General features: G+C 43.9%; 1 protein-coding gene across 4 annotated transcripts in view; it reads left to right on the forward strand.

Moving 5' to 3' along the window:
• Window positions 1–26,316, forward strand: part of LOC135265185 (regulator of G-protein signaling 3-like) — a 126,642-nt gene that overhangs the window by 59,370 nt on the left and 40,956 nt on the right. For 3 of the 4 annotated variants that reach the window (XM_064354568.1, XM_064354569.1, XM_064354570.1), the window contains one exon: window positions 4,934–5,059. In XM_064354568.1, coding sequence (XP_064210638.1) covers window positions 4,934–5,059 — 126 coding nt within the window. Of the gene's footprint in view, window positions 1–4,933; window positions 5,060–14,680; window positions 14,798–26,316 lie in introns of those variants that run through there. The other variant, XM_064354571.1, reaches the window with a different exon arrangement.

The following is a 26,316-nucleotide window of genomic DNA, read 5'->3' on the forward strand; positions in this document are numbered from 1 at the left end:
TTGTGCTTTTGTCTTTTACCGTCATACCACCTGCAGGTTCAGTGTGGAGGTTTTTCTGTCCTTTAATGTTGTAGATGTTTAAGTCAGCGCTGTTAAACAGCCATGCAAAAATGGCACAAAAACTGTTCATTTTTTTCAAGTTTCTGTAACTTAGCTATTTATTAGTTATTTACATAATGCAGTTTAATTCAGTAGAATGACATAGTTCAGAGGATGTTGGCCTGATCATTGCAGTTTGAGTGCTGGTTTTTATTATTACCACTTTATTCTGAAAGAGTGCAGACTTGTGCTTTTAAATCTCTATGATAATGTTCTTGCTCATTAAAACCGGGAAAAGTATTTTTTTAATTGAATCTGATTATTTTGCCTCTTTGAAGTCCAAGAAATGAAAAATTCCTCAGGGAGCCCTGCTGCCCCAGCACTCTCAGTGGAAGTGTGATGGATTGATAATTGCCAAATTTTACTCAAAATTGAGAGCTGATCTGGTTGTTCTACACGTCTATGGTTTAACACAACCCGAGCAAGTTCCGTGTGTTTTCTTCTGATCTCACTCTTAAAAGGTGAGCAATTTCAAGTTCACCTCTGATTGTCCATTTGTTAGTTTTGGTTGCTGTTCTAAAGCTGTCCCCTCTAGTGTACAGTTAATCGATTCTGTTTATTACTGGTTGGGTGGCCTGATTGGGTAGCCGGACTGCCTCTTGAGAGAATTAGCCTTGGGCCCTGGTTAAATGTGTTTGCGAAACTGGTGGTTGTAAGAAAAGATCTGTGCTACCCGTGAAAATGTTTTGTGTTTACTGGCTATTTCTGTCGATGCTTTCCTGTGCTTCAAGTTGTGTTCTGAATGGGTGTTTGTTCCTATGTGTTTGTTCCTATTTATTGAGGTCTTAAGAAAGGACAGTTTGTTGATAATTTATCAGTTGAAGAGTCATACAGGAAGTAAAAATAGTTGCAGTCTTGGTGTTGGTTCACAGAACTGGTGTCTGTAGCTCGGAGGAAGTCAGAGCTGGGTGAGTAATGTATTGATGTGTCACTGGTGCCCCAGGTGGGAACCCTAGCCCTTTGACTGCGATGTGGATGATATCTGCTCATGTGAGTCGTGCGCGAGAATGAAAGGGAAAGATAAAGAGATGCGCACAGACAGGAAGAGAAATGTTTCACTCGGCTGAAAAATAAAATTATCTTGTTTCATCTTCCATTGTTTCTAGACAACTGTCACATTTGTACATTGCCAGCTTACTCTAAAACTGCTTTTTTTCTGTCTGAAGTTCTGAAACATACATAACTGAAGTGTTTGTTATCATTTTGTAATTTGTCAGCAGTCGCACAGCAAAATTGGTCCAATCTCAAATAAAAATGGTTCTATTACCTATTCAGTTAGCCTCTACTATCTGCTGTATTTGTTATTCTACCTAATTTGTAAGTCATTCTTTGAATTCCACGCTTTACTACAGATATTACACACGTGTTAGCTTAAATTGAATTGGAATAGAAACTAATCAGCTGTACAGTTTTTTCACCTATGTATCCAGCTTATTTCTACATTCGATCTCTTTCAGCAGGACACCATTTTGTTCTTGCCAGCCCCTGCATTATTGATTGAAGAGTTTGATTTTGTCCACCTGAGATACGCATACGCACACAGTGGTATGTGTGTGCTGCACCAGAAGCTTCATTTCACAGCAGAATGGGGAATGGAAGATTACAGTTGGCATGGCAGGGTTTACTTTTCTTTCACGTGACCAGTGCTTGAGAAGAGCATTTCACTCACTTTCTGTGTCTCTTTCTTATTTTGTCCCTTTCTTTTCATTGACCCGTCTCTCTCACACACACACAATATTTCCTTCCATCTAATTCACCGTATGTGCATTCCTGTACACGTATGCACGCAAGCCCATGTCCACCTTATCAGTGCTGAAGCAGAGCTTTCCGCTCTGTTAATATTTCCCTCCATTTCACAAAGCATGTGCATGCTTATCCGTGTATTCTGCTCCCCCTCACATTTTCTGAAAAGGACTTTGAAAAGGAAATCGACTCAACTAACAATACCGATAAAAACAAATCTCTGAGTACGCTGTCATCGTTGCCTTGCTTCGTTAGGGAAGATGGCACTTAGTGGCATGGCAGTACAAGTGCAAGTGTACCTGTCTCTTTGTTCTCCAAATGACCTTGGCAAGGCCGTTGAGTGTCTATTTTTTATTGTTTGCATTTCAGCTTATTAATTCCAGGGGGTTGGTGTAGTAGACAGTTTTCTATTCATCGCTATTATCAGAAAAGGGAAGCGGGCGATGCCCTGTCGGCTGGTGATTTACTGTAAGGCCTGGAAATGGGCGCGGCCTGTCTGTCCTGTCTCGTCGAGGCACGGGAACCGAAGTGACGCGGGCCACGTTGAAAAGGAACGTTATTGGATTTAACGGACAAATGTTTCAGTGCGGGATTAAAGCGGAAAGAGTAAGTATTTAATTAATCAGTGCTGTAGCATATTAACCCGGTTCTTGGGGCTTGTGATGGGCAAGGTACATTGGCTTTGTGTCCCAGGGGACCTTCTGGTCTTGCTTTCATGCTGGTTTTCATGCTGGACTGCATTCACTGGGACCAGTATGTAACAAAATGTTCTTCAAAATCAGCCATTAATTAGGTGGCTTTGTTTGGCTTTCTAGTGGCCCTTCCAGGTCATTTTGTATGTCGGGGTGGGTGGGGGGGCAGGGGCTACCTAAAACTTTTAGTTTTTTAGTTTAGTTCCTTGGCAAGAAGTCGAAACAATGTATCCTGCAGGGTTTTGTCTCCCGTCTGCTATCTGTTTTGATTACGAGGATATCTTTTGTGCTTCCTCCTCCATTAAAGATAAGATATTCATTATTGACTGGGTTTAAGACCTTGGTGCTTGGAATAGGATAGGATGTACTTTAATTGGAAATCAGTATGCTGGCCCTGGAAACATTTGCTGGGATATTAATAAACTGTACATTCTGTGTTACTGCATTCCTCTGTTTGATTTTTACTAGAGGAGGAATGCTTGTCAGAATTGTACTTTTATAACCAGACAAGTGATAGGTGTGGTTGCTGCCCCAGCACCACCAGCAGAGACATTAGTTTGCTTTAATACATAAAATGTCTTTAGGTGGGATCGTAGAGGAAATCTGTATATCTGAGAGAATTTGTTATTTTCTCTGTCACTCTTCCTTGGTTCAGTTCAGCATTGCTTTGTCGGCTGATGAAACTGAAGCACTTTTGCAGAAGCAGACGTGCAATTTCAGATTACGTTTGAAATGCATTATATAGCCACAATTGCGTAGTGTGATATACGGTGCTGTGAAAAAGTATTTTCCCCTTCCTGATTTCCTCTATTATTGCATATTTGTCTCACTGACCTGTTTCAGGTCTTTTGATAAAGTATATTTATAGGACAAATGGAAACTGAGTAAACTCAAAACACGTTTGAAAAATAATTATTACATTTATTTAATGAAAAAAGTTAACCAATTAACTATATTTAATTCATAATTGTATTAAGCTGAACACAACAAGGCTTGATGGCAGCCAGCCGTGTTGAATCTAAACCTTGCACATATTGAACCTTTCCATTAGAATAGTCGCCACAAAGTTTCAACAAGCGCAATCACGATCAAAGGAAATTCCAGAAGAGATGTTTAAATATATCAGCCTGGAAATGGTTACAAAGCCACTTCTAAGGTTCTAGGACTCCACCAAATGGAGAACACTTTGAGCAATGGTGAATCTTCCCAGGGTGGCAAAATTTATCCAATCCAGGAAGTCACAAAAGATCCCAGGAGAGCATCCAAACAACTGCAGGCCTGTGTAGCCTCACCCTAGGGTCAGTGTTCCATCACTCCACAATAAGAAAGAGACTGGGCAAAAATGGGATTCATGGGAGAGTAGCAAGGCAGAAACCACTGTTAACCAAGAGAAAAATCAATGCTCATCTCACATTTTTTAAAAAAGCACCTGGATAATCCAAGCCTTTTGGGATGATGTTCTATGGACAGAGGAGTCCAACATGTATATTTTTGGACTACACAGATCCCATTTATCTGGTGTAAGACAAATACAGTATTTTACAGTCAGACCATCATACGAGCAGTCAAATATGGTGGTAGTGTGATTGTGTGGGGATGCTTTGCTGCCTCAGGAATTGGATGACTTGCCATTATTGAAGGAACCATGATTTCTGCTCTGTACTAGAAAATTCTTAAGGAGAATGACTGGTCATGAGCTGAAGAGAAACAAAATTAAAGTTTTGGAGTGGATATGGGTACTTTTTCTCATTAAATAAATGAAATTATAATTAAAAATGTGTTTTATGTTTCCTCAGGTCTCCTTTGTGTAATATTACATTTTGTCGAAAGATCTGAAACCAGTCGGTGATAAATATGCAATAATAGAGGAAATCAGGCAAATACTTTTTCACAAACTGTATAATATCTTCCTCTGCGTTTCTTTCTTTCTTCTCTGAACTGGAAGTCATTTGTTAACAAACAATAGAGTGTCAGACAAGGGACTGCTTTTCAAGGAAAGGCCTTTCTGTCAGAAATTGTAAGCTGCTAACAGACAGTATTCTTTGTCCAACTGGAAAGTGACTGTGTGCGTGAATCAGTCCTGGGTCAAATACATTTTTCAAATACTTTAACTAACTCTCAAAGAATGAAGATGTTTTTAACCAAAGTGTATGTGAAAGAGGGATTCTTTTTTGGAAGGAATATTTTTTGGAAAATGAATGTTTCTTTTTAAAAATTGGCCGTGATCTGCAGTGTCGTCTGAATGGTTGAAGGATTTCCAGAAATTATTTGACTGAGGTCTGCTGACGATATGCCAAGGTCAGGCGACGAATTTGATGTGACCTCTAACAGCTTTTTCCCTTTTCTCCACTTCTCCCTATATCCCTCTTCCTTCTCTGTCATTCTGTCTCTCTATAAAGGCCAGCGACTGTGTCCTCAGTTTGGAGACGTATTCCTTGGATCAGAGGAGGAGAGTGTGCCAATGTTTGAGTGATAACATCGAGAAGAGGCAACAAGAGCAAGAATCACCTGCCGCCACTGAGCAGGTAGGGTCAGAACTGTCTCACCAATACACACTGTACACCGAGAGCCCGCATCCATCCGTCTGTACAGAGACACTGTACACAGAGCCTACCCTGCGTTCACAGACCCGTCCATCTGTACAGAACACTGTACACCCACGAACACACTTCAGACACCTGTCAACACCTGAATCACCTGTCTCAACAGAGACACTGTACACCCAGAACACTGACATACACCCGTCTGTACAGAGACACTGTACACCCAGAACACTCTGAATCACCTGTCTCTACAGAGACACTGTACGCCCAGAACACTCACATTCACCCCATTTTCCTATTACAGTATATGCTTCACTGTTGTCATGGCTCTATGGGGGGCGGGGGGAATGTGGTTATGACATCATTGTCAACACCCCCTTTCTACTTGCAGTGCAACAGGGCCTTTTCTGCAGCTGCAGTCTGATACCAGTTCTAAGTTTGTTCTCTTTTCTCCCCCCCAAAAAAAATTATATTGGGGGATGTACCTCTTTACTGCTGTTTCCTACTACCTCTTGCCTAACCTTTTTCTCAGTCACTTCGAGCTCCCCATCTGCTTGTGCTGTGAAAAAGTAAAGGCACTGTTATTACTGCGCTACACTTAGGAACCACCCGTGCGTGTGAGTTTGTGTGTTTGTGTGTGTGTGTGTGGTTATGTGAGCTCGTATTTGTGTGAATGTGTGTCTCTCGCTCGCTCACTCTCTTTCTCTGTGCGTGTGTGTTTTTGTGTGTGTGCGCGCGTTTGTGTTTATCTGTGTGTGTATGGGTGTGTGTTTGTCTTTGTGTGTTTGGGGTTATATGAGTTTGTATTTCTGTGAATGTGTGTCTCTCTCTCACGCTCGATGTGTTTGTGTGCGTGCGCATGTGCGTTTGCGTGTGTGTGTGCGCACGGGTGTGGACACAGAACAGGAACCGCGGGTTGTGAAGCTGCAGTTGAACAGCCTCATTACGGGCCTGAAGCGGAAGAGGGGTGACGCCGGCGCTACAGACACGGCAGAATTTATTAGCATTTAGCTTCAAACGAACGGTGCGATTATCAGCGCTAATTTATTTATTATTGATTCAACTAACCAGAGGAACACACACTGCCGCTTCCGCACCCTGGGGGCCCACCCCACGCGCAGCTAACCCTGCTAACATTTAAGCACTTACCCCCCTGAGCACAGCCTGTAAATCAAACTGTAACCATACAGGTACGGGGAGCGCTCTTTGAATCCTCACCTGAGCCCTGCGAGACAGTCACTAAGATTGGGCTTTGCTGAGAGGGCTGAGTTTTAGGAGAAATACAGTGACATTAAGACATGCCGCTGAGCCTGCTGGGATAAGACTAACAGATCATGCTCACACGTATGCATAGCTCCTTTCACAACACAGGAAAGGTCGCCTCAGCCATCACCACTGTGTAGCTTGGGTGATGCAGTAGAGCCTTGTTGCCTTTTTGCATGCAAACGCAAACCGTGCATCGGCTAAAGTGGGGTGAGAGCGTTCCTTTGAAAATGCTAGTGGTCCTGGGCGTTTCCAGTGCTGTTTGTCTTTGTTCGGTTGCTTCGTCTGGTAACTAACTACTAGGCAGATTCCAAATGGTACACAAACCTGCTTCTAGTGAAACCTCAAAGAGCTCTGCACTTAGGAATGCATTATTATCCTCAAATCAGTTCCACACAAGGATTTCAAGACTGAAAATTCTTTCTGAAGGTTGTCCATAGTGACGCACAGTATGTCAAATATCAGTGTGTGGCAGCTACTTCTTGTGCCTACTACACCGTATTTATATTTAGAAAATGTTTCCACTCTCATGAAGCTGTTGGGTTTACCTCATTTTGTTCCTTCTTCTCTGTATTTTATTGACTGTAAATGTCATCCTTTCTCCTGTTTTGTGAGACAGTATGCCAGCCGTGAAAGATGCGATGTGAAATGCAGGGGATAGTTATGAGATTTGGGCTTTTATAAGATCACCCAGAGCAGTCTGTCTGTTGTTGAGGCTGTTAGGCTGGGACTCCAGTGTGCATCTCACACACACAATAAGATTCTTCTGCTTGTTTGCTGCTTCCTGTCTGTATGAATTGGATGTGAGATTTTGATGTCTGGTTTGCTCTCTCTCTCTCTCTCTCTCGTGCTCTCTATCTCTCTCTATTTTTCTTTCTCTCTCCGTGTGCGCATGCATGAGTGTTTGTCTTTTTCATCCTTTGTGGCTGGTGTACGAAAACGGGAAATTTCATTTTGCAGACTCGCCAATGACTCTAAGGACCAGGTATTATTTTTAGCAGGTTGAATTATGATCGCAATACTTAATGTATCTTAAGATCTTTAGCAGAGTGAAAAAATGACAAACAAATATTAATTAGATATATAGTATTTGACTAGATTATATACAGTACGACACACACAATATATTATTTTGAGGGTTTCCAACCCGACAAGATTCTCAGGAAATCGTCAAGTACAGTTGGCTGTTTGGTTTGTGTTAAGAATGTCTTTTTAAGTATGCATGGAATTCGTGTGCCCTTTTAGGAAGGCAAAGCCGCAGTTCTCACAGTCTAATTAAAGAAGCGCTATGAGTATTTTTCAAAAAATTACAATCCTCCAAACACTGGGGGTACAAATATGCACAACGGTGGTGGTGAGAACATGTTTGGAGACGAACTGCGTTTCGGGCATGTGCGTCTTGCGTGTTCAGATTCGGTACCAACGTTTTGATTAGCACGACACGAAAGGATAAGTTTAGAAACAAACATTTACTTCCCCGCTAACGCACGATATATGTGCGGAAAGGCTCCCATTACAACACATCATCACTATCCCGATGTTCTATTTTTGCTTTCCCGGCCGCAGGTTCGCAGAGCCCGCTGTCAGTGTGTGGGGGGTCTCATGACTTGTGCGTGACCGTTCTGGAAGTGTTCAGCCGTTTGTGTCGCAACGGAAACATCAATTTCGCTGCATTTTACACAGGGCGGACTTCAAAGCACGTTTTTCTTTTCTTCGTTCTTTGTTTGGCACACGAAATGTAAAATGCATTACGTTAGATTGTAGTTTCAGTAAGTCGAACAGGAAGTTCTCTTCATTCGATCTTAAATTGTTTTAATGTCTAATAGCAGCCAAATAATGTGCGTATGCTATTACAGTTGTTCTGCTATGAGGATGAGGATAAGGGTTCACTTCATAAGCCTGATTTTGTGTTTCTATGCACGCGCTATGTGGCACATTGACCGGCGCGGTTCGTCCGTTCATTCAGGGCCTCCATGCTCCTCTCAAGCAGGAGAATCGCTCCTGTAAACGACCCGTTATTTTGGCAGGTTTCCGTGGGCGCTCCATATATAGATACAAAGCACGGCGATAGAAACGAAATGCGCTTCTATCAAATTCCTTCCGTAAGTTAAAGACGTGTTTGAAGTTCATTCGTTTCCATTAGCATTTACGGTACATTTGGGCATTTAGCAGCCCCTCACCCAGAGAGACTTGCCTCCGTTTGGACAGCTGAAGCTGTTTCACATGTTTTACTAAAGCGATTCACGTTAACCGCCTTGCTCGAGAGTATGATGGCCACGCCCCACCTATTTGTTACGCTTCACTGCCGCCCCCCAATTCTGTCCGAAGGACCTGAACAGGCTTTCGGGCGCTGGGGCAGTACGTTGGTGGGGTTTCGGCTCGCTCTGTCCCGCCTGCGTTCTGAAGGGGGGGGGGGAGAATGAGCGCGGCACGCTGCGCGGTACGTCGCCTCGGCCGATGGTTCCAGCGTTTCTCACCGGCCGCAGGGCCTCCTCTCCTAGTTTGGTGCTCGCGGCGGCTCGGTGTTTGGCTTTTGGGACGGGGATTGAAGTTTACGAGCTGCTTACGCTCTGACGGATGGCTCCGGCGAACGGCTGCGTAAATCCGTCCGCCGCCCGGGGGGGGGGGGGGGCGGCTCAGAAACGCGGCGGTTCTCCAGGCGTGTCTTAAGCTCCACCGTGGTGCGTCTAATTAAAAGTTAATTCCGTTGAAGTATAAAGTGGAGCTGTAGAGTGCAATTAAAGAGATTATAATTTTGTTTTTGTTTGAATTGTTTTGCATGTTTTGAAAGATTAATGACGTGGTCTTTCGGGCCGTTTGAAATATGCCTTTCAAGGATGCCCGTCTTGTTGAGATTTACTGTGCGTGTCGTGCATTGTGGGAAATGCAGAGGACACGTCACACTCCTGCCTTGCATGACCGCCCCGCTGAATCTGATTCACTGCCCAGTGCTGTGATAAAACCAGCTTGACACATCTACAACACACTGTCAGCAAATCTAATTCTGCTCGCACCCACAGTACTGGCAACTGTGAACTCATGCTTATAGCTACAACACTGTCAACTAATCTCTGCTAATGTCCACATCACACCATCAGCTAAACTCTGCTCATACCTGCCAGACTTGACTAAACTCTGCTCTCATCCAGTGCAATTGAACAGATGCTGTAAAAATGGATATTCAGACAATTAAAAGATGGATAGATGTTGCTCATTTTCTGTCTGTAGTTGAATGTCAAGTCCGTGTTTGGTATCTTTGGCTGTCAGATGATGGCTGCTCATCCAGGCAGGAGTTTACTGCGCAGTCAGGCAGGAGAAATCACAGTAAGGCGCTGGCTGTGCTGTGTGCGGTGATTGAAGATTATTGTTAAGCAGATCTTATTGGTCAGCAGAGGTAAACACTGTGTACTCTGGGAGAGCACACACACGGTAAAGCGTGGAGTGGTGTGTGCCACAACCTCTCTGGACTTGTCCGTGATCATGGCAAGAGAACGGCACGCTACTCAACAACGTGCACAAGGAGGTGCTTTATAAACGACAATGACACCTCCTCAGATTGTGTGACTTCTGTGGGAAGGCATTTTTCCAAGACTGTAGTGGTTTTCCTGGTCGTTCCTCAACAAATGTGACTTTTTCACATTTGTAAGCATAACATGCGGCTGGCGCAATTCTTATTCTTAGAAGTGATACGTTACCGGAAGCCGGGAATGGGACTGACTACAGTTTCCATAACTACATCCAAGGAATTCCTGTGTCCAGTACTCTTACAGGCAGGTTGTATATCTTTTACAGACCCGACATTTGAAAGTGTCATTGGCTGAGCACTACAGCGTACTACAGCTCTGCTGCTGCGTATGTTGAGGCAGTGTTCATGCAGTGAGGTAGAGGGAGTGACAGCTCTTCTGGTCTGCCTTCTTACCCCGTAGCAGCTCAGACCCGCTTCTCCATTCTAGAAGCTTCCTTGGCTGCCTGCACACGTTGCCATGCTCTGTTGATTTCCTCACTCTTTATTCTGTGTCAGATCGGACACCGAGAGATTCCCCCTCCGCCTCTCCATGCCTCCAAACCGCCACCAAACCCTCGCTCCCACGCCTCGTTATCCGTAGAAACGTGCCTTGCGTTTTCTTTTGATGAAAGAAAAGAGAGACATTTTCTTTTCATTATCCATCGCTAGCCCAAACCTGCTGTGGCAAGAATGAGGGAAATCCAGTCTAGCCTCAGACTAAGAGAAGTAAAAAAAAAAATAGACTCACTCACATTTTCCCCTGGTCCGTTTATTTGAGCGCAGGTTTAAACGAGACTCTTCCTGTGTTTGGTGTGTGATGTGTTGCAGAGTCCGAGAGTCCTGCCCTGTTCTGCTTTGGAGAGAGACGCCCCCGGTTCGCTCCCTGGTTATCGCTTTTCTCTGTCAGTCACTTGAAGTCAGGACAGCATCGCCATCATCGTCATGTTTGTGTGGTGGGCTGGGGTGGGGGCGGGGGGATTCGGGGCCATTGTCAGAAAGATGTGACCTTCCAGCAGAGAGATGTGCGGCGTAGTGGGTAGGGAACTGGAAATGTTACCAGAGGGCCATAGGTTTGATTCCCAGACAGAGCATTGCTGCTGTACCCTGAGGTACTTAATCTGACTTTTTTTTAACCCTCTAGAAGCTAGGAGCTATGACAGGCCACTCAAAAGAATTACAAAATGGCTGCCAGCTCTACCCTTTTCAAGAAACATTCAATTTTTCCATACTACTGTCCAACCAGACAGGTATTAGGCTCACCGTGACGTGTGTGGAAGAGGGCATTCACCTTAGAGGATGCTGCTGTGGTTACCGCTGAGCTGTGTCTCAGATGAGAGAGGGGACGAGAGCTGTGCTAGTGAAACATGATGGGAATGGAGAGGCCCAGAAAACAAGTAATTTAATGATATCAGTTGTCGGCTATCCGCTGTCACTTCGATGATAGCTCGTTAGAAAGCCATTTTAGTTGCTTGGTTAGCTTGTCAGCTAGCTTGATGACGAAGGCCTATTTGCAAAACAAGGTCAGTGCCATAGCACTGTCTTAAGATTGTACTCCATTTTGTACTGTGTGTTGGCTGTACGGATGGTATTCAGCTGTAGATGTAAATACGCAAACTCCACAAAATACGTTGGAATTTGACTACCAAAATTATTGGCTTGCCTGCTTGCACATTTGTCAAAGTGCTAAATGTGTATGTGTGTAATATATATTAAACTTGATATTATACTGGATAACAATTACTCTGAAATAAATTTATATGTTTGCAATTATGTATATATATTTGTTCTTGTGTTTGTTTTCCTTTTCATTTTACAGAAGTACATTGCTTTCAAATGCTTTCAGACTGCATTGCAGAATTTTATAACTGTACTGAGGATCTTGACCTTACTCCTATTTGGCAGATGCACTCATCCAGACTGAATTACATTGAAACACAAGTAAAAAGGTCAGGGATCAAAGTGCAGTAATTCCTTTGAGGGGGTAAGTGTAGTCCCACGAGAGCAAGTGCAAGAAGTGCACTGAAGGGTTATGGAAATGTTCAGTCGTCTAAATGGACATTGTGTTTACTGTTAGCCACCTTAACAGAACACTGGCCTCAATACACAAAGCTATGGTGCAAATATGGTATCCCTCACTAGAAGCAAGGAAACGGTATCAAAGAATGAGAGCACTGCAGGGTCTTGAATTGGTCCTTGTACAGGTCCAAAGTTTTTTGTTTTTTGTTTTTGTTTCCATCTCCATTGGCTGATCCTTTGTGATCATCAGTATAGCACAAGCGACTGCCTCATTGAGGGAAATGGGTAGTATTCGAGGGAATTTTTGTTTTTTGTTATGAGTGTTGTCTCATGATTGGAAGACCTGTCAGGGGCCTGGTATGATTTTGGTGGTGATAGCCAGCTGGAGGTTGGTGGTGTGAGTGTGTGGCATCCAGTGTGAGTTGGGTGGTGTTAGGGCAGTGGTATCCAGTGTGAATTGGGTGGTGTTAGGGCAGTGATATCCAGTGTGAGTTGGGTGGTGTTAAGGGCAGTGATAGCCAGTGTGTGCTGTGATTGGGTAGTGATCACCTGCTGGTTTTGGGTGGTGATAGGTGACAGAGAAGTCTAAAATTGGTAGATTTGGTCACAACATGTCTCGCACAGCATCACTGGGACTGGTCGTGGAGATGCTGGCCAATCGGAGACGGCCATGTTTCTGTGGAGGAGAGAGGGGCAGAGAGAAAGAGAGCGCAAGAGAGAAAGAGAGAGAGAGGGAGTATGAGAGAGACGGAGAGAGGTATTTTGATTCACAGTTCGGCTGGTTCTAAAAATAGTCCCACACTGAGCAGCGGTGTGTCTCGGGAGGAAAGCACACGCGCACCCCCCCCCCCCCCACCCCCGTCTCTTATTGGCCCACAAGTTGTAATCAGAGGGAGGGGGGCAGCTGTGCAGGGGAAGGAGGAGGGTAAGGGAGCATTCAGAGAGCCGGTTTCACTCTACTCTACTGTCCCTGCATCCTGTAGCCGATCGACTCCCTCACTGGCTCTCATCCCCTCGCTCAAAGCCGCTCGAGGAACAGCCGCCTCCTCTTCTGAAACGCGGAAAGTCCGTCCCTCTGTCTGTCCGTCTGTCCGTCCCGCGCCGCCAGATGCCTGTGTCCAAGGTGCACCCTCAGGAACGCGTGGTGGTATGGATGGGGCTTGGTGGGGGTGGGGGAGGGGCTGGGTTGAGGTAAGAGGGCGGGGGGGTCCCGCTAACGGACCTGCCGAAGCCCGCGGGGCCGCTTCAGGAGAGCCGCGGTTTCTCGTCGGAAGCCGGGGGCCCCCGAGCGGGCGGCGCCGCGCCGCGTCGCGTTCGCGTCTTCGTTCCTACGACGCGCGCGCAGCTCGGGTGTCCTCTCGGCTCCAGTTCTGGAAGCCGCGGTAAAGGAAGGAAAGGCCGCAGTGCGCAGCCTGCGAGGCGGCCGGGCGTTAATCAGGGCGAGCGATGCCCACTTATACGACAGCTCGGCGAAGTGGAGTATGACGGGAAGCCGTGAGGTTTTTTAATTAATTGTTTTTATTTTTTTTTTGAACCTCTCCGCGGAGAGTCCGTCAACGTGCCTATTAGCTCTGACATTTCTCTGAGAAGGGGAGCCAGATAACACAGGGCACCCGGGTCGAGAGCGCTGGAAATGAGAGGAACACCTTTTTTTTTTTTTAGTGCCGGCTGGACGTCAGGCACGGGGTCGATTTATTGCGGGCGCACACCTTGGGGTGTGTTGGGGTGGGGGGCGGGCGTACTGCTGGACTCTCTGCGGAGAGGTTAAAAAAATAAAGAAATAAATAATTGTGTCGTCGTTTGTGCCGTGTGGTTTGAGGTGGATGCGAGGTTGCCGGGTTGGAAACGGCGAAGGGGCTCGGGCTGAACGCTCGGGTCCGATGTCGGCGCGACTCTCCATCGGGTTCTCCACCACCTGCGGTGACTCGTCCTCCTTTTCCCCGCCAGTCAGATGGATGTCCGTGTCCCAGGTACACCCGAGGGACCGGGGCTCAGGGCGCTCTGCTCTAATTCTCTGCTTTTTTGGGTTTGGGAGTGCAGCAGTGGCCCGGCGCAGTGCTGTGCTACAGTATTCCTTCAGCTGTTTTTAAAAATACGGACGCGGTGGTGCGCGCGTGTGTGAGCATGACTGCGGATGAGAGAGCGCGTGTTTACACGCGCATCCGTGTGCATGTGCAGTTGGGCGTACGTGTGTTTGTGTTGTATTTCAAAGCCCTGTGATGGGGTGTATTTCTGCATCTCAGCAAAAAACCTGATATCCTGATAACCAGATTGGAGTTTATAGTAAGGCCTTGCGTGTGCGTGTGCGTGTGTGTGTGTGTGTGTGTGCGCGCGTGCGTGTGTGCGTGCGTGCGTGTGTGCGTGCGTGTGTGTGTGTGTGTGTGTGTGTGTGTGTGTGTAAACAGGGGAAAGATGCATTTGTTGATGGGGAACAGTGAGGAATGATAATGATTGTGTGTCCTCTGGGACTTTGGAACTGCACAGAGCTCCTTAATGACAATCTATTTGGTGTCTGGGTGGTAGGAGATGGCTCTAATGGAGCAAGCTCTCTGCTCTCTCCCTCTCTCTCGCTCTCTCTCTGCTCTTTCTGCTCTCTCCTCTCTCTGCTTTCTATCTCTATTCCCTCTCCCTCTCCCTGTCAGTTGAGGTTTGTGTGTCTCCTGTCCCTCGTGTATGTGTGTTTGTGTTTCTGTCTCCTGTCTTTGATGGGAGTATCCCCTCACAGTGCTTTGAGGTTCTGTCTCAACTCGACTTTAGCTACGACTGCGATGTGCGTGCACACACACACGCGCGCCACACACACACACACACACACACGCACACGTGACTGAGCAGCAGATCGAGAGAGCGGCTCAGAAGGCTTTAACTGGCACTCGCTGGGATGTGAAGGAGGAAGACTGTGGTCTGTGTGGGCTGTGAGCTGGATCTCCGTGCAGGTGAAGTTCTTTAATTCTGCTTTAGTCCGCTTTAACATGGCAGTTAACAAGTGACAGGTTTACATCCTGGAAGACAACCAGGGAATGTAAACTTAATGATTCTTTCATCCAGAATATTATGGATTAATCCATGTGCGTGCCTGTGTTTGTGTGTGTGGGTGCGGTATTAGTGTGCATTTATTATTGTTTGTGTGTGAGTTTGTGTGCACACGTGTGTGTGTGTGTGTGTGTGTGTGGTATCACTGGTAAGGCCAGGGAGTGGTTTGTTTTGGAGTGAATAGAGGAGAGGAGGAGGATGTAGAGAAAAAGAACTCCGCCACACCGTGTCAGTCGGGGGTTTATTTTAGTATCAGCGATTCACCTCGGCCCCTCTCTCCACCGCGTATCCTTCTGTGTGCTCGCTTTTTACCCTTTACTCTTCCTTTGCCTGCTGTTGTCTGAGCCAGTGCACTTAACTGTGAAGTTTATATCCACTTTTCTTTGCAGTTTTGTACAGATATTTTGATTTGCTGTCATTTGCAACTAGATGTAAGAGCAGTATTTCTGTTTATCCACATTTGAACTCTACAGGTCCCCAGTAAGACCCGTGTTGTCATAGCTTTGATAGGTGCGCTTCGTGCGTCAGTGTTTAGATTGAGCTGTGCGCCCTGTGGGTCTTCCGGGCTCTTGGGTTTGGCCTCGCGCATTTTGTCAAAGCTGTTAGCGTGGCGGATGAAGGACATGGACCTTTATTTCTTTGGGATGGAATTTGTTCCTTTAACATGAGGTCTCAGCTGTCATGCTGAGAGAGGCAGCATCTCCTAGTGTCAGTTATTTAACGCTGTCTAAAGAACCCACACCTATGGCAGTTTGATTTCACTACCTTCTTCTCTGTATCTCAAACACACTTATGAAAGAATTTGATATGTCACATAGGGTTTAATCAGTTTATGTACACTAAGTTTGTATGATTTTAATTTGTTTATTGATTTCTAGCAATGCCAGGAGCATTTTAATAAAATATTAGGTGTTCTCTAACACTTATAGCTATATGTTAAATGGCGTTCCTTTTTTGGCAATAAAACATGTAGAACAGATTGAAAATGTACTTAAAACATGATACTTACATTATGGCAGTGGACCTTGCAGTGGTTATTTGCTTATTTCTGTACAATGAAATGTAGCTCTGCTTTGTGATATGCACTTTAGCGTGTTTTACAATGCACATGCTGCATTATGGAAAACTTACCGACACAGCTCCAATGTCATACTTGACAATACAAGATGCATTAGTATGGGCCTAGAATGATGTAAGCTGCAAGACCAGCTAGCAATGCATTACAGCACTGTACTGTGCAGTGATGACTGATTGGGCATTTTTATTAAGTGTTTGTTAACTTTGATGTATTTGCTCACACTTAACGTGGTGTTGTTTTGTCCTGAGCCTGTTATGGAGCGTGAATAATGTCCTCAGTAATATGTTATGAGCATCTTCACAAATGACTTCTCAGCACATGCAATCCTTTTTGAAGGATGACCTAACTCGTTATGTAAAATGCTGTTCTCATATATGATATAATGCATGGTGTCATTTGACATAGCATCAGGCCCCTAAACGAAATTACTGTCCGCATGCTAGTGAATGATTTATAATGATATTACACAGTGTTAATTAAGTTGATATAAGTATTCCAGATCATATGTTTGCCCTGGCTGTGTAAATGTCATATTTGTAGCAAGACATTGCGAATTTAAGTGTTCTGGAGGCGTTATGTAAACCAATTAAGATGATTTCTTTCAGATGAACCATTAGATTTTTTAAAATTAAGTGGTTTGGAAACAATTCTTTAGATCCTTGCAAAACAGTTTACATGCATTAACTAGGCTGTCAGATCACATATATTATGATGTACTTAAGCTTTTGAGTTTAAATCATAGACTGTAGGAACAAATATGGACCAGAGTCACTGTGATGTCACCCATTGACTTCCCATGGGCTTGGTGAAAAGTGCTTTGAAACTGCAGAAGTGCAGTTTTCAGACTACACCATGTTGTACAAAATCCGGAAAAGGGGGGACCCATATATGGGCATAAAGTCCGGCCGAGTCCTCCACTAAGCTTTGAGATAGTGATTCGGCAGTGATGCAAATTGTCTCAGAAATATTAAAATATTGTCCAAATAACACAGTAACAACAAATGGGCACATGGGGGGGGGGGGGGGACACATTATATGAGGAAAAACACCTGTTTACCTGACTACATTTTCTTGTGGGGAAAAAATGTTGACTTTGTATTATGACTGTATTGTTACACACCTTTACTGGAGCCAACCGCACTGGCGCTAGTGAGCAACGTCTCTGTGTGTGTGTGTGTGGGTGTAAACATCTCAGATGGACAAAATAAAACAGTATGTGTGTGGTAGGGAGTGGGCAGAGCAGTGATCATATTAATCTTCTGTGCTGCTGAGTCACAGCTTTAGGTTTATCAGCAGAGAGACCACTTTTGAGACACACTGTTTGCATTAGCATCAGTGTAGATAATTGCTGTGTTGAGTCAGAGAATCATTAGACAAGGTGGCCGTGTACTCAATCAATCAGCTCATATCTTTCCTTTCCTGCGCCTGCCTCCTTCTCCAACACTCTACAACCACAGATCAATAACCCCCCTCCCCCCGCCCTCCTTCTGCATTGTCTCATCGCTGTTCTCATCGTCTGTGTTCGCGTCTGAGGAGTGAATATCAAAGTCATCAAGCTCTACAGGTTAGTTAAGCTGTGTGTGATATATTTGACCACTCCTCCCCCCCCCCAAACATCCTCTATGCTGTGGAGCAGGTATTTGTGTCAGACAGAAAAGTGACCTGAAGGGAGCAGAGTAGGAAAAAAAACTGTTAAATAAGTAGTGTTCTGTCTCTCTCTTACACCGAACACGTCGATGGAATGCCTGCTTTGTCTCCGTTCTGTCCTGGTCTGTGTCTGAATATTTATTTGCGTGATATTTAGTATCACTGCCCTATTTTCCTGAAATCTTCCCAAGCTAGTTTTTGTCTGAGTCGAAGTTGACTGCTCTTGCACTCTACCCTTTGGTATAGGTTCGGCACGGCACGGACAGTTGTCTCTGAAGCCTTACTTTGGCTGGTGAATAATTTCAGCTTGGTTTTTCCCGTGGTCTCCAGCTGATGGATCTGGGTAGGGGGCAGATGTAGATGATACCAGGTGGCAGGGAAATTAGTCTCTGTGTAGTGATTAATGCTCTAATTAAGGAACAAAAGTTTTGATGAACTTGTAATGGAGCCCTGGGGCTCCTGTTTAATGTTATTTTACAAAGAGCAGCCTTCGCCACATTTTCCTGTGGAATTTTCCAAGCAGGTGATTGGCCGATGTTCCTGATTGATTATTTGATTACCGTTATGTTGTCTCTTCTTCTGGGCTATAATTGTGTTCCATCCAGCTGGTGCTATACAGGTTAGCAGCAGATTTCATACTCTGGATTTGCAGTTGCAATAGTAACAGTAGATTTACAGTTTAAAAGCATAATTTGCTGTTTAATATAAATTCTCTATTGATGGACAGCAATGGGTTTGCCTAGTGAATGTTCTGAGTAGCAGGTAACACAACTAGCACATTGGCTAATGAGTCAAAATGCTAATTTGAAGCCCTGATTGCAAAATACATAAGGGGAGGACTTCAAATGGAGTCATTTGGGAAACTGAAAATTGATATTTAGACTTCATCAGCCTTTCTGGAAAAAGTTGAAGATTGGGGCAGCTTGATGACGACATCTTGGAGTGACGACAGCACAGATTGTCTTGCATAAACAGATGGACGGCTCAGTGTTCCTTGCATCTGAAACTCTTTGTCTGTTGAAGCTGAAATGGTCCAATTAGGGACATCATTGGGGTGTGCCTAAAGACATTAGCTTGGCAATTGATGTTCTATCATTGGGTACACACCTCTTAATGAATGTAAACTGTAATATAACACCATAAGATCATTTTACCAACCAGTGCCTCTTAGAGTGAGGAATTAGAGGACATGACTGAAGCTGATCATCTGGTTATATTAGATAATCTGTGACTGTTATTTCAGAATGTCTCCTCCTTTGAGAGGAATAAATCTCTATTTTCTCATGTTATAAAGCAGCCATAATTTAAGAACGAAAATTATCTCTCCTCTCAGGTCCGTCTCTCTGATCACCTTTATCTGTCTCTCTTCCTCTCTCCTTTGTCACTTTGTCAGGGGATTTATATCGCAGTATGGGTCCCACGAGCTCCAGCCGATTTCAGAATAATATCCGTAGAGAATTGAGCAGATGCTCCTGAATAATGAACGAGCTTCGGCGAGATGAATCTTCCCCTTTCTCAGGAGAATACGGAGTACACAAGCCCTTCTCCAATCACATTAACCCCCCCCCATATGTTTAATTATTGTTCATTGCGTTAAATGCATGTATAATTCTTTTCAATATGATGCACATTTAAAACCTGTTTATTTTGTGGGGATGGGGGGGGGGAGGGTCTATGTGGTTAAGAACGAAGCAGTCGGCTGCACTGTAAAAATGCGAATGCATAGCAATTATTTTAGCCCTTTTTATGGTAAATTGCTGTAGCTACAGTAATCTGTGCTCTAATTCTCTGTTATAACCAGTCTTACTGGTATGGTAATGAAATGAAAAGCATTTTATGACTAAACAACAGAACGGAAGAGTAAGTACAAGTAGTTAATACTGTAAATACAGAATGATTCCCCCTTATACCCTGACATTTCCTTTGAATTATTTTATTCTTTCTCACTGTCTCTCACTGTACATCTCTGTCCTGTATATAGCTTTTGTGTTGAAATCATGAATGAAATCAAATGCTCCAATGCTCTTTATGTAATACAAGAAAGGATCCAAGTGCTGTGCACTTGACCAGATATAAAGTGTTATTTGGTCGTTTCTTATTTGGCTTTATTGCTTAACTGTTTTCAGTGACACAAACAAAAAAACCTACTTGCTTATATAGTATATACAGCTGTAGCTATATTGTAGCAGTATCGGATACGTTTCTGTTGTTGTTGTTATAATTGTTGTTATTATTATTATTATTGTTGTTATTATTATTATTATTATTATTATTATTATTTCTGTGCTACTCTTGTTCCCTTCTGAAATATAACGTATTGTGTAAAGACTAACTGACAACAAAATGTAAAGAGCTGCTTTTTAAAACTGCTAAAAATCACAAGAAATAACTTTCAGCTATAGGCAGTTGGTTATTTGTATCCCTGATAGAAAGAGTTAAAAAAATACTGCATGTTGCTGAAATTTATTTTATAGCTACGCATATTCATCGTGCCCTCTCAATGTTTTGTCCTAAAAATTTCAAATGAGTGAGAAGTTCATAGCGACATGCTGCTGCAGAGAAATGGCAGTGTGCTGTTGTCATAAGACTCCAGCTACATCATAAGACGCATGTGTGCTCTTTCAACACTCGGCCATTTGTAAGATGAACGATTCTCTTATTATCTTGTTGCAGATGCTGTCTTGATGCCCAAAATAGAAAGTGCCATGGGTTTCAGAATTTTACCTGTAATTCGATTCCTTCCATTTATCATTCCTCCTCCTTTTTTGGTTCTTGGTGACTTCCACTGTCAGCACATTCACCCCTAATTATACTTGCTGGCAAAATTAAATAAATACTATTCTCTGTTGCCATCAAACCATGTGACGTGAAGTAGTTCAGGTAAAGATATTGGCAGTATTTTAGATTTAAAATTTTTTTTAATTTTTATTTTACTTGTAATCTGGCTACAATAAAGCAACAATAGCTTCAAGCAATGTCAGAGAAAAGGGATACTGGGGGCTCCTGAATGTGGGCACCCTGTGGAAAAGGATAGAGATAACAGAATTTTAAATGCATAAATATCACATCAGACTGCTAACTTGTGTCAGGCCTGTCTGTATAGCTATACTGTTAGCCATAAAATGTTCATGAGACTTATACATCATGTATAAACGTGTGTGGATGGGAGAGAGCCTCTTTAGGTCCATCACAGCAGATCAACGGGCAATTCTCAGGCGTTCTTTGTCCAGGAAAGGAAATACTTTCATTTCTAACGAGAACCCTCAAGTTTTCTTTTTATTTTCATTACTGGGCCATTGAAGTTCTATGAGTCAGCATCTCGGCACACTCAGATTCACAGTTTTTTGAAAACGCCTGAGGCTTTATTAAACTCACAACATCGAGCCCTGCGCGAGTGCACCTCGTAATGCGATTCGGCATTGATTTTAGTTTTGCGCGGGCCGCCTTTCCTGTATCCGCCAACAGCCCACTCAGCCTGGCACTCGTTTTGTTTACGTTTGTTTCCTTGTTTTCTTTCCTTGCAATTTCCTTTTTGCCATTCCACTCCCCCCCTTCATTTACCAATGTGGAGATGGAAAATTTGTGCACAAGGTACAATCATGGCTCGAACAGCTGCCGTAATGCTGTCACTGAATCTGTGGAATTGTCCTTTAATCAGGTAAATCTAATTCTGTGTGTGCTTAGTTTTATGGGTAGTTGTGGATTCTCTGTGGTTGGTGGTGATGTGATTTTTAGTCTCCTGTTGTAAGGATGGGACAGTTGGAATACTGGGATGCTAAACTAAACAGAGCACAGCTGTGCAACCTGGCGCAGAAGAATACCAGATGAAGCCGGATTACTGAGTTAGCTGGATGGCAGCGCTGAGTTAAACCCGGAACAGGTCTTTTTACTTCCGTCCGTGTTCCAGATTTGGAAGGGTTCCAGGTTTTACTTGGTGCTGTTATCCGGCTAACTCAGTAATCCTGCTTTGTGAATCAGGGCCCTGGACACACTGTTTTCAGCATTAGCTTGTTTGTAATTGGATCTATCGAATCTTCATTGTCACATGGTTCTCACTCATTTCCATCTTGACGAGGTGTGTGTGTGTGTGTGTGTGTGTGTGCACAAGTGTTCATGTGTGGGGGCAGGGGTGTTATGTGAGCTTCAGAGCCTAGAGCTTCTCTCTCTCTTTCATCCCTCTATCCCAGTTTAGAACACATAGTGGCAACGTATGGCCACCATGGCTTTCGCTGACTGTATCTGTATCCAGGGTGACCAGCTTGAAGAAGCTGATCGAGATTTCACAAGATGATCTGGCGAGGCTATGATTGCGTGCTTAGCACTGTTAAAAGAAGCAGAAAACGACTATTTGTCTCAATCTGTTTGAGGGAGGAGAAACAAATAAGGGAAATATTTCCACCCCAGTGTGTTTGAAGGAGGGCACATCGCTCAGGGGAGTGAATAAGAAGGTGGTGTTTTGGAACATTAATGGCCACCAGCGCGTCATGGACAGTTGTTGGGGGTGTGGTGTTGTTTTGTGGCACTGTGGGGAATCTCATAACCAGAGAGCAGGGGGTGTGGAGAGAAAAAAAAACACTCTTTCATTGTCAAAAAACGCAGTGCGGTTTTACATCATTTTTATAAATGTGGGGCGAATAACGAGCTCTTAGCACGAAAGCCACTCATGGAGTGCGCTCCTGCGTGGCGGATGTGCACAGTCATCGCCTTCCGGCATCCGGTCTTTCATCACCATGAGTTGGTATGACCGACCTTTCCAGATATTCCATTTTGAACTCGGCACCCGCACCGAACGATTCCCCAACCGCCGCGGCGGCTCGCGGCGTTTAAGCGGGGACGCGAGTGCCGGGCGGCGGGATGAAGCGCATGCACGGCGGCGGGAACGAGAGGCCCCTCGTCCCGTCCATCAGGGGAGCTATTTTCAGCTCAGCGCTCCTAGCGCTTGTGTAAGCACCGCTGCCGACGGAATCCTGTCACTTGTTACATGTTGCCCCATCCCTGCACTTCTTGGTAAATTGTATTTGTCCTAATACTCTAGCTTATTCTTCTGCCTAGTTTGGCTTTGCAGATGTTAGACCAGGATAGTGTTCTTTGTTCTCGGCTAGAAATAGCTTTACAAAATAAGTAATTGTACCTTACTGAACCCGTGTTCAGCAGTTGTCTACGATCATGAAAATGCACTTTTGTACGTCGCTTTGGATAAAAGCGTCTGCTAAATGAATGTAATGTAATGTAATGTAATGAATCGCACGGACGGGCAATTTCAGACCTCGGCTGGATTGGCCCGGACGACCCAAATCATGCGCCCGGCTTCGGTTCTGCGTGTTTTTCATCCTGGGATCCAGAACAAACCACTTTCTTGTGTCTGGCATTAAATCATTGGGCTTGTTTTTGTTTTATTTGCCACTTTATTTGGGGAGAGTGGGGATAATGGGGAGGATTGTTCTCTAGGTTGGGTTTGGGGCCAGTTGGCTGAGGAGGTTTTATGAACTGATTTCATGCTAAAGTCATAGCCTGGGTTACCCTACCACGTGAGATGGCTGTCGCAATAACATCGTATGTTTTTTCGGAAAAATGTTTTGCTTTGCTTCCTGAGAATTTAAATGTGTTTTTTTCCATTGTATTTGGGGTCCAGGTTAGACATTAGGCTGAAAGGCAGGCCCAAACATAAGGGGTGGACGGGTGGGGGGGCTGGAAAGAAAATTCAGGGGCCCTGTCACTGGATAGGGCCCAAGGGAGGACAACAATATTGGCAAGTCATGTATGTGTGTTCTGTTTTTTTTCCTTCTTCAATGAAACAATCCCCCACCTACCCACCGAGGTCCCTCTCCTGTCCACGTTGACAGTCTGCAATGACAACTTCTACAACCCCACCCCTCCCCGCTACCCGGTCCCTCAATGCTTAGAGCCCCTGGTATGATAGGCACGGAGAGAAGGGGGAGGGCCAAAACATCTGGGTTAGCACCCCCAAGAAGTCAAGGGATAGCCTGCTCTGTAGGGTACTTACATGCGATGAGTGAGCTTGAAAAGTCACATGGGTGATTCAATCTTCAATTATTCATATGCAGTTTTTTTTTTTTTGGTGTTTTTATCAATCCGCTAGTACATTATGTATTAATTTTTTAAGCCCACTGCAATTAGATTAAATTCAAAGCTTAATGCCGGGATCATCTAAAACATCTGCGGTCATCTTTGTGATTGTGAATTTAAATATTTATTTTCCACTTTAAGTTTACCATAAATCTCAGCGGACTCAGGAAGCACGGCACATATCTAAATGGAATCAGGAAGTACATCAGATACCTTGACTGATTCAGGAAGTCTTTTAGACCCCTCATTATTTCCTCAGTTAAACCGTTTATGAGGACTGCCCCTGTACCTGTACAGTGTTCTCATTAGAAATAGGTCAGCATTGACAAAGCCAAGTAAAAAGTTATTCATGACCTTCCCTTTACTTGCACTGTAACATCACCGATTGTTTTTTAAAAGGGATATGATGCTCTGTGTCTCTAAGATTTGTATATGTGTAAATGTTCATTGGTAACAATCATAACAGTCACTGGCATTCTCCTGGTAGCATGATTTGATCCTATTTAAAAAAAATCTTCCCTTTAAAATGACATATTGCTTCACAGGTCATCTAAAAAGTAAATATTGTGTTCAGATTTGAACTCCACCCAACAGTCTATCCCATTCAGGAAACTCATAATGTGCATAATATGAACACCTACTGTAGCCGCACGGTGTGTCAGACAGTGATGGAAAAAGATTGCAATGTCATTAAAAATATTTGAGCACAGTGCAGCTAATGCATGCGCAGACATAGCTGTATTGAGCGAGCTCAACAAGGGCCACTTTTTTTATTTTTAGAGGTGCTATCATTGTAGCATGGATTTTCTGGCAGGAGGCCTTCAAGAGGCTGCGTTTTGATGATAATACTGCTGACATTTCCTGAAAGAGGCTGACGGCCCAGCTTGTCTCTGTAAAGGTTCTGTTTTACTGGGGGAAGGAGGAGTGGTGCATCTGCCCCTTTGTGATGGTATTCTTTCACCCACAGAGGTCATGATATGCTTGAAGAACAGCCCCTCCCCCCCTTAATTTGTTCCTGTGACCTTTGAGAGGGGAAGAACAGGCAGATTGACAACAGTGAGGAAAAAAAAAACTCTTATGAGGGAAGAGGTTTCTTTTTTCTCTCTCTTCCCATTACCGATGTTGAAATTGAAGTGTAATAACCTTACCGGTGTTCAAATGTAGGTGTTCCTGCTTGGTAACTCGAGGGTCTTCGTCTGATGTTTTGATCTTTCATCAAATAAAACCACAACCATCCTTTTTAACCACCAGTGTGGTCACCTTTATGTTGCACGACATTCGATCTTGGAGGATGGTGTCCAGATGTTGAAGCAGACTTACTGTTTAAGTTTTGCTATACTTAACTTTGGTCTTCTGCTTGACTTGATTTCCGGTAACGCTTGTTTAAAATGAACAATGATGTTACGGGCTGCTGGGTGGCTCTTCCTGGTGAGGCATTGTCCTGGTGCTTGGATGGGCATCATGGTCTGGTATCAAATCCGGACCATGCCAATGCAGCAGTGCCACTCAGGAATGGGATGACAGCATCTCATTGAGCGTAAAGACCCCCGTTGGTTGATTAAGTGGCCTGAAATCGGATTGTTCAGTTAAAATGTCCTCCTCCAACTCATGTCCCAGCAATAAGTTCACTGTCCACCCCGACGATGTGATATTCCGGCATTAGTATGATGTGTCAGAATTGCGTCATGTTTAATGAATGTTATGAATGTTAATGAATATTACTTGGGATGTTACTAATAATGTAATCCTCTCATTGGCTGGGTCTGGCCACGGTCAGGAATGTGGATGATGAACACTGATGTTTCTGTGGATTCCTGTGAAAATAAGAACTTCTGAACTTCTTACGCAGACAGGAAAAATCCAATTAGACATGGCCCAAGTGGCGTCTTTCCGTGCTCGTATTCCTTAGTGGTATGTAGCCGCGAAGTATGACTCTTAGGCTAAAAATATCAGGGTTCTGTCGTCATAATCCTGTACCCTGAGGCTTTTTTGTTCATGTAATCATGGAATGTTTGCGCACCCTAAAAAAGCCTTGTGATCTTGCCGGCAAACTGCTGCTGATAATAACTCCAGAGACGCAGTGGTAAAAAGTTGGATACACTCTTGAACACCACTGGAGTGACTCACTACTGAAGTGCAGACAAAACAAAAAAGAACTATTATTTCTGAATGTGTTAGTATTATCTTTCATAATTCAGATGGGTAGACAGACTGATTTTTAAACCTGTTCTACATTTAGTTTTATAGTATTTATTTTCTTAACTACCTAGATTGATAATCCAAGAGCTAGCTAACTATGTCCGACATTGATACTCTATATTCAACTGTTTTTTTCTCTCTTTAGTATCAAACTACATAAATAATTAATTCCATTTCTGTTGTCAAGAAAAACCTTGATGTTTTTGTTTTGCCATCTGATTTTTTTACTTTGTCAATGCCTGTCAACACCTGTAGAGAGCTACCCTTATTTTAAAGCTTTGAAAGCCCTGGAAATCATTGTCATATCTATGGTATAAATACATCAAAAACAATTTGTCCATGTTAGCTGGACAGATGGCTGGTGAACATATTCAGCTGACATCTCTAGCACTTGGAGTACTTTTCAAACTT

This window comes from Anguilla rostrata, chromosome 10, assembly GCF_018555375.3.
Source record: "Anguilla rostrata isolate EN2019 chromosome 10, ASM1855537v3, whole genome shotgun sequence".
NCBI classification, from domain to species: domain Eukaryota; kingdom Metazoa; phylum Chordata; class Actinopteri; order Anguilliformes; family Anguillidae; genus Anguilla; species Anguilla rostrata.